Source organism: Cervus canadensis, chromosome 1, assembly GCF_019320065.1.
Source record: "Cervus canadensis isolate Bull #8, Minnesota chromosome 1, ASM1932006v1, whole genome shotgun sequence".
NCBI classification, from domain to species: domain Eukaryota; kingdom Metazoa; phylum Chordata; class Mammalia; order Artiodactyla; family Cervidae; genus Cervus; species Cervus canadensis.
Window position 1 is genome coordinate 118,935,564 of NC_057386.1, and position 10,278 is coordinate 118,945,841.

At 52.0% G+C, this 10,278-nt stretch overlaps 1 protein-coding gene across 1 annotated transcript; it reads right to left on the bottom strand.

Annotated features, from left to right (window-relative positions):
• Nucleotides 1-765: 765 nt before the first annotated feature.
• Nucleotides 766-8,844, bottom strand: SDS (serine dehydratase). The gene is made up of 8 exons (XM_043439802.1): nucleotides 8,657-8,844; nucleotides 5,224-5,378; nucleotides 4,906-4,945; nucleotides 4,564-4,703; nucleotides 4,374-4,465; nucleotides 3,378-3,605; nucleotides 2,483-2,607; nucleotides 766-1,402 (listed from the first exon to the last, which is right to left on the bottom strand). Exons 2-8 carry the CDS (start codon nucleotides 5,371-5,373, stop codon nucleotides 1,197-1,199), a joined length of 981 nt encoding a protein of 326 aa, XP_043295737.1. The 5' UTR covers nucleotides 5,374-5,378; nucleotides 8,657-8,844; the 3' UTR covers nucleotides 766-1,196.
• Nucleotides 8,845-10,278: the final 1,434 nt, after the last annotated feature.

The window sequence follows — 10,278 nt, forward strand, 5'->3', positions numbered from 1 at the left end:
GGCTCCCTCCAGGACCAAGACAGCCCCGGCGGTTCCTCTTCTGTCTGGTTTATAGACTGGCTTCAGTATGTACTGTCCTTGAAGACAGGGTTCTGTGTTTGAGAGGATTGGCTTGATGTGGACCAGAGGCGAGTGTCCGTCATTGGTTCACACCCCCGGGGCTTCCCAGGTGGCGCTAGTGGCGTAAAGAACCCGCCTGCCGATGCAGGAGACATAAGAGACTCAAGTTCGATCCCTGGGTTGGGAAGGTCCCCTGGAGAAGGAAAAGGCAACCCACACGGGTATTCTTGCCTGGGAAATCCCATGGACACAGGAATCTGGCAGGCTACAGTCCGTGGGGTTGCACAGAGTTGGACACGATTGAAGTGACTTAGCGCGCAGGAACAAGGGGCTCACTACCCCGCTCCCAGTGGTTCTGCGATACAATTACTCTGTTTTCAGGAAGGACTTCCCAGTAGAATGATTTGCCTTCCCGGCTGGTTCTGCCTTCCCAGGTGGTCCTGCCTCCTCTAGAGGCCCGTGTCCCATCCCAAGCCCCTCTCCTTCAGCACGGCTGCCCCTCACTGGCTCCCTGACATGCAGGGATGCCCTCTCCTGGCACACACTCCCAGCAGGAGTTGGGGTCCCGGCCTGCATGTGGGGCCCCAGGGTTCCCAGGGGTAGGGGGCACGGAGGATATTGAGAGCCGGGGATGACAGCAGGCATGCTGGGGTGGAAGGGAGGGAAGGAGGAAGACAGTCATGATAGAAGAACTCAAAGAGGAGCTTTGTTTCAATAAAAAAGCACTTCTTACGAAAATGAAAATTTGCACAACAGAAAAGGGAATTCCCCAGTGGTCCAGTGGCTTGGACTCATGCCGTCACTGCTGAGGGTGCAGGTTCAATCCCTGGTCAGGGAACTAAGATCCCACAAGCCACAAGGCACGGCTGGGGGTGTGGGTGGATTTAAGAGAAGTGAGTAAGGGTAGGCTTTGGGCTTCCTGAGAAACAAACACTCAGAAGAGTTCTGCTCACAGCCTTGCTGGCTGCTGCCTTTCCGGCAGCTCCACACACAGTGGTCTCAGGAGAACCAGGTTACCAGCTGGTGCGGGCCACGGGCTCCCAGCAGACACGGGAATAATGTTTACAATGAGGCGCTGGGTCATGCTGCAGAAAACTCCACTCCTTCCAGGGTGCATCCCGGGTAGGGGAGGCTCCTCACTGGGGCAGCCCGTCCATGCCCAGCTGTTTCTTGAGTGCCAGCAGCTGCGCCAGGCTGATGTTGCTGCCCCCACAGACAATGACCACAACGGAGGACAGAGGGGTGCAGAGTTTCCCCTGTCCTTGCAGCTTCTGAATCACGTTGCTGTAGACGGCGGCCAGGGCGGCCCCACAGGCGGGCTCCACCAGGATCTTCTCGTCATCTACCAGAACAAGGGGATGGTGGGGGTGGAGCCAGGAAACCACCGGGTCACTGGCGAAGCCATCGGCTATCAGCCCCGGCCACAGACTGGTCCTGGACCACCCCACCCCCACCCCCCATCGTTACCCTCCATTGACCTTCTAAGGAAGGCCTGAGTCAGGGCTGAATTTCAACATCAGAGCTAACAAGTTGCTTTGCTTGTAATTTCCTGGGCACTGCGTTAACATCATCTGAGCAAGAGTGCCAGCACTGACTGGCCAAACTAACTCCCAGTACGGGAGACTTAAACGGCAGCATAAGTGTGTGCGTATGTGTGTGTGTGTGAGGTCCCTGTTCCAGGGTGAACCCCGTCAAAGCCCAGCTTCAGGACTTCCCCGGTGGTCCAGTTAAGACTCCGCGCTTTCACTGCACGGGGTGCAGGTTTGATCCCTGGTTGGGCAACTGAGATCGCACATTGCTGCTGCTGCTGTTTATTTGCTAAATTGTCTCTCGCTGACTCTTTGCGACCTGATGGACTGTAGCCCTCCAGGCTCCTCTGCCCATGGGAGTCTCCAGGCAAGAATACTGGAGTGGGAAGCCATTCCCTTCTCCAGGGGATCTTCCTGACCCAGGGATCAAAGTCTCCCCGAGTCTCCCACATCGCCTGTATTGGCAGGTGGATTTTTTACTACTGAGCCACCTGGGAAGCCCATGCTATGTGGCAAAAATAAAAAAGCTTATCTGGAAGAGTAAAAGGAGAATCACAAGGATATTTTAAAAAGAGTCCAACATAGTCGCAGACTCACCTCTGTGTCCAACACTGAGGCCCATAGTTTCCTTTTTCACCCTGACTACATTGCTCAGAACCAACATTTTACACACGCAGTTATTTTCCCCTGCTCTTACATTATCTGACTTTTATCATTTGTCCCCTCCGTCTTTCTGTTTTAACCCCTGGACTGCAGTAAGTTTCAGTAATGGGAAGTTCCACAGAGGGACAGGAGACAGAATTGCGAATGACATCCCTTGGCATGCCAATCGGACAGCCACATAGTCCTTAGCCAGCAGGGTTGGGTCTCAAAAGGACTTAGCACATACATACCCACAAACTTCTCAAGAGCAGCCACAGCCTCCTGGTCCGAGACAACTTCAGAGAAAATGGGGTGTTCCCGATACACCTTCATAGCCTGCGCTGCCACAGTGGTCACGCCCAGGGCTTTGGCAACACTGGGAGGGACAAAGACGGAGAAGAGGGGAAAGAGACAGGAGAGAAGAGGGAGGCAGACCAGGTGATTACCTTCTGGACAATAAGAGGTGAGTGGATATATCCATGTCTTTAAAGGAAAAGAGTCAGCTTCTGCCCTGACTTCTTCCTGCCAGATGGAGCGTGGGTGTGATAGCCAACACCTAAGCAGCTATCTTGGGCCATAAGTCTATGCAATGAGGATGATGGAGAACAAAATCAAGGGTCCTGGGCACCTGGCTTCGTGGAGCTAGACTTTTTTATATGAGAGGAAATAAAGTTCAATTTTGTTTAAACCACTGTTATTTTGGACTCCTGTATAATGTGGCTAAACCTAATGCTAGTCAAACACCATCTGGGAAAGGTTTGGGGCTGGGATATGAACCCCTTGGGAACAGGAGCTGTGTTTATTCACCACTGTCTCCCCAGGATCGGCCAGTGCCTTGCACATATTAGAGGCTCAATAAATGGTTGGTAAGTTAGTGAGGTGTGTTAAACCCTACCACAGAGGAACCCAATAAAGGATCAGTGTTAGCCTTTTCATGCAAGGAAGTGTGGTGTTCTTGGTACAGAGTCACACAGACTTCATTAATAGCCATACCACTCACTGGCTGCGTGACCCTAGGTGACCAAAGCCTCAGTTTCCTCACCTGCAAAATGGGGCTGGCATGGGGATCTACCTCGCCGCCAGCACTGAGCGGGGAGCTCCCCACAACACTCGCTGAACGTAGTGACAGCCTCCCTGGCTGCTTACCTGGTAATGCGGGGCAGGGTGACGAGCTTGCCGGCCTTGGTGGAAGCGTGGAAGCTCTCGGCTCCAATGGTCTCCATGGCGATGATGGGCACGTCCCTCCAGCCCACCTCCACCAGCCCCTGGACCACTCCACACAAGAGGCCTCCACCCCCTACTGCCAGCACGATGGCCCCTGGCTTTTCGGTCATCGTCTTCTTCAGCTCCTTCACGATGGAAGAGTGGCCTTCCCTGGAGGAGGTGGGTGGGGAAGGGGGGTGCAGGTCAGGGCTGGGCTGCCTGGAGACACCAGGCAGGGGTCTTAAAGATGCCCCTTACCCCTTGTTTGCCCTCATCCCAGGCAGCTGATGGGCCTTGAGGCTGGTGCCCTCAAACCTGACTCCACCCTATTTCCAGCTGCCAACACCTGCATCTCTGCCTGTCTTCCTCTAGCCTCTGGAGCATGGTGAATGTGGCAGCTGGTGGTGCCAGGAAATGAAACCCCCGGAAACAGCCCTCAATCCATTATAGGAATTAAGAATTACGGGAATTGATGCACAGACACTCCTTGCCCAACATCCTCTACCACAACCCTGGTTCATGGTCCATGCTGGCTCCCAGGGGCCCCTGAGGGATTAAGCTCCTGCTGACCACAGTGGTCACCAGTCCATCAGCACCCTTCCTTCCTCATCTTGCTTCCCCAGTACTCAAATGAGTCACCCCCCAAGTCAACCGCTTTCTCTGAAATCTTTGTCTCAGGTTCTGCTTCCGGAGGCCCCAATGACGCATACACACACACCCCTGTGTATCTGAGCCCAAGCATTCGCCCATGGTCCAGGAGAACGGGCACTGACACAGATAGATGTGGGCACCAGCGGCCATGCCTGTGTGTGTGCTTCTATGTGATGTGCACACACGTGTATGCTGCTGTGTGTGATGGTGTGTATTGGGGAAGGTGTCCACTCAGTGATGTAGAGGCATGGTCACTATCCACCCTGGTTGACTGGGGGCTCCACATACCAGATGAGGGGGTCATCAAAGGGAGGGATGTAGACCCAGCCTGAGTTGTTTTTCTCAAGGTCCTTGGCCACCCTGATGGCTTCATCCAATGTCTGCAAGATCACAGAGAAGGCGCGAGGGATGAGGGGCCGGCAGACTTGGCCCTGTGCCCCAGTGCCCTCTGTGGCCCCGGCTCCAGGTTGGTACTCACCTCACCCACCACTTTGACCATGGCACCCTCATTCTTGAGCCGCTGGATGGTGAGGGCAGGCGTGGTGCTGGGCACAACAATCGTGGCAGGGATGCCCAGCTTCCTGGCCGCATAGGCGGCTGCCATGCCTGCATTGCCCGCTACCAGGGGTGGAGGGTAGACAGTGTTAGTGCGGTTGAACCCTCCCTGGGTGAGGGCTGGCCTCCCCCTGGAATTCTAAACTGGGACTTCTACAGATGTTTGCAACGGCTCATTCATTGCTGGGGAAACCGGGGCTCAGAGTGGTGGAGCACCTGACCCCAGGACACACCGCAGAGGACAGGAGGCGTGCAGGCCACTTACCTGAGGAGCAGACGAAATGTTCACAGCCTCGTTCAGCCCACTGTGGAGACAGACAGGGGAGAGGATCAGGCCTGACATCTTTTCTCCCCAAAGATACTAACTGGTTCAAGGAAAGATGAAGGAGAGGAAGGTCACTGATGGCTCTGGGATCAGTCCACGAGGGGACCGTCTGGGCTGACACCCTTTAACCAGGGGAGGTGCCGATGGAGGGTGCCTGTGGGGAGTCAGCAGGGCCCAGCCTGGAACTCCGAGGATGTCACATGGCAGTGAGTGGCCCCGCCCTGTCCACAGAGGGCATCTGCCTGGATGAGGCTGTACCGTTGTGCAGAGGTGTCCGATGCCCCGGATCTTGAAGGAGCCGGAGGGCTGGGAACTGTCTATCTTGAGATAGACCGTGGTGCCGGCCACTTTGGACAGAGTCATGCTGTCACGGACAGGGGTCTCCTCGTGCAGGGGTCTTCGCGACATCACCGCTGGGAGAAAGGAAAGAAACCCAGAGGGTCAGGGGAGTTGGCCCTGGCGTCAGCTGCTGCCACTCAGTTGCACTGGGGCTGGGAAGGACCCTGTCCCTAACTTCCCAGGAGGCCGAGGACAAGTGCCAGATTATAGCATCCTGGAGACCTGAGTTCAAATCGCAACTCGGCCACCAACTTGTTATCGGACAAGGAATCTCCCTTTGGCCTCAGCTGCCTCATCTGTAAAATGGGCAGAGGTCATCTTCTCTCCCCCTACCCCTGCTCACCTCCTACCCACCCCAACACACACATACATTATGCTGGGAAGCTATTAACATCAGAAATGACATCCAGGGAATTCCCTGGAGCTCCAGTGGTTATCACTCTGTGCTCTTATTGTTGAGGGCCTGGGTTAGATCCCTGGTTGAGGAACTAAGATCTCACAAGCCGAGAGGCATGGTCAAAAAAAGAAAAATAACATCTAGACCTTGCAGCTTTTGAAGACTATGAGGAAGAAATAGACTTGTGGGTGTTGACTCAGAATGAGCGGCAAGATTATGGCTAAAACCCAGGGGCAGGATATCAGGTCTAGTTTGTGCAAAAACTGCAAGGATACGTATGCACACCCACAATCCATGTGTACGAGACATCTCAGAAAACACACAAGAAACCCGTCAGGGTGGGGGGGCCCTGGGGAGGACAGGCACATGGCACCTGCTTCTGTACCATTTCAATATTTTGCTGTGTGCCTGTTTATTACATATTTAAATTACACATCTTTAAAAACTAATCTCTGAGAGTGAAGTAAGTCAGAGAGAGAAAAGCGAATATCATATATCAACGCATATACACGGAATCTAGAAGCACGGTAGTGATGAACTATTTGCAGGGCAGGAATAGAGACTCAGACACAGAGAGGACTTGCGGACCAGCAGGAGAAGGAGAGGGTGGGATGAACTGAGAGAGCAGTGTTGACATATATACAGCACCGTGGGTAGAATAGACAGCTAGTGGGAAGCTGCTCTATAACATAAGGATCTCAGCCCAGTGCTCTGTGATGACATGGGAGGGTGGAATGGGGCAGGGGGGTGGGACGGAGGTTCAAGAGGGAGGGGATATATGTATACATATAGCTGATTCAGGTTGTTGTAAGGCAGAAACCAACACCACATTGTAAAGCAACTATATTCCAATAAAAGCTTAATAAAAACAACTAATCTTTGGAAAACCCTGTAACCATTAGGGGAAGCTTTTTATTATTGTTTTTTTTTTGTAATAACTATTATATTATTTAACATTCACTTATAAAGTGATTACCAGGACTTCCCTGGTGTTCCAGTGGTTAAGAATCTGTCTTGCAAGGCAAGAGGATATAGGTTCGATCCTTGGTTGGGGAACTAAGATCCCACATACCGCAGAGCCGCTCAGCCGGCACACCACAACTAGGGACTACAAGCCACAAGAAAAGATCCTGCATGACACAAAGATGCTGCGTGCTGCAAGTAAGACTTGAGGCAGCCACACAAGTAAACACATAAATATTTAAAGTGATTACCATGTGCCAGGCGTTTTCTTAAGTTTCACAGATATTAACTCACTTAATCTTTCTACCAGCCCTAGGAAATGCCCAGGATAATTGCCTAATGTTATTGTCCAGTTCTCCTGTTGAGGAAACAGGCTCTGATTGTGTTTTCCAGATTGATCGCTGAGCAATTCCTACCCCTCACACACCGCTTATGATGCAACACTGAGGCTTTTCTAGGTGGGAGGTGGGGTCAGGTCTACACTTCCTTCCCTTGAACCCTGGGTGGAGGGGGGGGTGCGTAGGGGGAGGGACTGTGACTGCAGGGAAACGAACACCAAGTGACTCCCTCCAAGCAGTGATGTGCTGGTGAGTGTCTAATGATAGCCTCGCCAAAGGGGAAGAAACCTTGACTTCTAGTGTCTGCACGTCTGTGACATTTCAAGCTACTAACAGGAGGCCACTGAACAGGGAGTCGTGAAGAGATGGACACTGTCCATTACTGACAGCCCTGTGTCATCTGGCTGTAGCCCAGCATGCCTCTCAAGGCCGGGTCATACAAGGCGACCGAGCTGCCAGGCAGCTGGGAAGCTCCCTGTATGAATCCAGCCGCCAAGATGGGAACAAGCCCTGGTGGCATGCCGGGGGCCCCAGGGAGGTGCCCCGCCTAACATGTCCAGCTGATATCCCAGCTGACGGGCAGACATGGCGCCTGACTTAGGGAAGACTCTAGCCCAGCTACCGTTATCACAGTGCAGCCCCCGAGAAGAGACCCAAGTGAGAACTGCCTGGCTGAGTCCAATCAAGCCCCAGCATCATGACAGAAAGAATCCACCTAGCATGGGTTCGATCCCTGCTCTGGGAAGACTCCACGTGCCGAGGCTCAACTAGGCTCCTCTGCCACGACTGAGCCCGAGTGCTCCAACTACTGAAGCCTGCCTGCCCGAGAGCCTGTGCTCCGCAACAAGAGAAGCCACCGCAGTGAGAAGCCCGCACACGGCAGCTAGAGTAGCCCCCGTTCGCCGCAACTAGAGAAAAAGTCTGAGTGCACCCAGTGCAGCCAAAAACAAAGAAACTAATTAAAACTTTTTTAAAAAAAGAAACTGCAGTATTGGCTTGTCCAAGGTCACACAGGGAGTGACTAGCAGAGAAGGGATTCTTTTTTTTTAATGGCCATGTCTCAAGACTTGTGTGATCTTAGCTCCCCAATCAGGGATTGAACCCGTGCCCTCAAGCAGTGAGAGCATGGAGTCCTAACCACTAAGTCGCCATGTAATTACAAAGAGAAGAGGTAAGATTTGAACCAGGCAGCCTAGGCCCAGAGAGAGTCCAAGCTCTCTCCAGGACACAGTAGGTGGGGGGGAGGTCTGTCTCCATGGATTCTGGGTGAATGAGAACCTGAGACCCTGCATGCCACAACTAGCTAGAGTCCCTGGGAGATCCCCACGTGACACAAAGATCCTGTGTGCTGCAACTAAGACCCAACCAGCCAAATAAATAAAAATTAACTCTTATTAGGACTGGGATTGTGGTTAAGACTCCCCGCTTCCAATACTCACAACCACCTTAAGAGGAAGATTCTGTTATTATTACCTCCACTGTACAGATGAGGAAACCGAGGTGCAAAGCTGGCAGTGAACCCAGCAGTCTGGCTTCAAAGCTGGGATTTTACGCTTATCTGACTCTTTCTCCCTCTCTTGCCCAGGGAAAACGCAAGGTGGCCGCAGATACCCCAGTCCTGCGGATGGAGGTGTGGATGGATAGGGCGGCTTACCGGAGAAAGGTGAGGAGCTGGGTGTCTGAGCGTCAGGCAAAGGAGGAATAGACTGGAGATGGTCTAGATGGACCAACTGGATAGCCGGTCCACAGACTTGACGAGTAGGAGGGGTAGAGTGTCTTCAGAATTGTCCCAGGTGCTAACGGGTCCAGGCTTTATTCCCCTGGGGCATCTGAGCAGCCAATGGGACACCAGGATCGGCCACACCCCCGCCAGGCCCCGCCTCTTGGCTCTAGGGGCTTCCCGGAAGGGAACGCCCCTCTCTATAGCAGGGTCTTTCCCAGTCCCGCTAGCCACGCCCCTTCTCCACCCTCAGCTTCCTTTCAGGACAAATACCTACTTCACCACAGCTTCCAGGAAGCTGCCAGATAAGGATGTGAAATAAGGCACTTATCTTTGCAAGCACTTGCTTGGCCCTCAGTGGTCAAGAATCAAACCAGGGAGGAAGTGTATGCTATTATTATCCCCATCTTACAGAAAAGGAAACTGAGGCATAAAGTAAGAGGGATGAGCTAGCTCCTGGACGCAGCAGGGGAAACCCTAAATCTGCAATCTGAACACAGGTTTTAACTTTTATTTATTTATTGAGTTTAGAAACTCACACGTTTGTTTGTGCTGTAAAGCAAAAGAAAAATGATGAATAATCACCCTTATGATGCAAGAGGACTGGTTCTTAACCATATAGAGAAACACAAAAGTGCTTTTTTCACCTGCTTTTAGTTTCAATTTCATAACAGCTTACCAGAACTTATTTCGCCATACATGCATGATTAATATTCTTCAAATTCCAATGACATTAAACTATTTCATGCCCAGGTCATGGGTTAAGAATGGAACCATCATGTCAATGTACATGTAATTTAAAAGCTTTTGGCTGCTCAGCAGGGCACGTGGGATCTCAGTTTCTCGACCAGGTATGGAACCCACACCCTCTGAATTGGCAGTGTGGGGCCTTAACCACTGGACCATCAGGCAAGTCCTGTGTCAGCATATTTTTAAGCATTAAAAGGAGAACTCAGAAAAATCCCAAGTGTCATAAGTATTGGGGATATAAAATTTCAAAGTGAAATTCAACAGGAATAGGGACATGATAAGCCACTGATATTACTTAATCACAAAGGCTGAACACAAGTTTTTAAAATTGCCATCCCCTGTTATCCTTTATAACTCTCTTGTCCTAAAGGGGCAATATAGGTAAGACCTAGAGGGTCAGGGTTCCTGGCTCTGCCCTTCACTAGATGTGTGGCTCCAGGTGAGTCATGTTGTGTCCTGGGGACTCTGTTTGCTCATCTGTAAAATGGGGATAATATTAGTATCACCCTTATAAGATTAGATGACACCCTAATATATTTATGTAACAGGCCTGGGGTCCGGTGACTGTTCAGTAAGTGCTGGCAGCCATCACTACCCTCATTACCATCATCTTCATCACAGAAGTGGAAGATTTTGCCTCCTGGCCCCGTGCCAAGCCTCAGTCTGTCTCTGGCTGTGTGCAGGGGTCTGTATGTGGTGCGCATGCATGAACACCACACCCACATGCATCCCGCCGGCTTTCTTCCTGGCCCCTTCAGCAAAGGTTTCCTGTCCCACTAGCCAGGACAAGAATATGGGTGATATAG

What these genes read in the sequence shown, in the direction of transcription:
- SDS (XM_043439802.1), bottom strand. Translation starts at nt 5,373, where the DNA reads ATGTCGCGAAGACCCCTGCACGAGGAGACCCCTGTCCGTGACAGCATG. An exon ending in TGGTCAAAGTGGTGGGTGAG is followed by an intron (nt 4,466 to 4,563) that starts GTGAGTACCAAC and finishes GTGATCTTGCAG; the next exon opens with ACATTGGATGAAGCCATCAG. An exon ending in ACCCTGCCCCGCATTACCAG is followed by an intron (nt 2,608 to 3,377) that starts GTAAGCAGCCAG and finishes TGTCCCTCCCAG; the next exon opens with TGTTGCCAAAGCCCTGGGCG.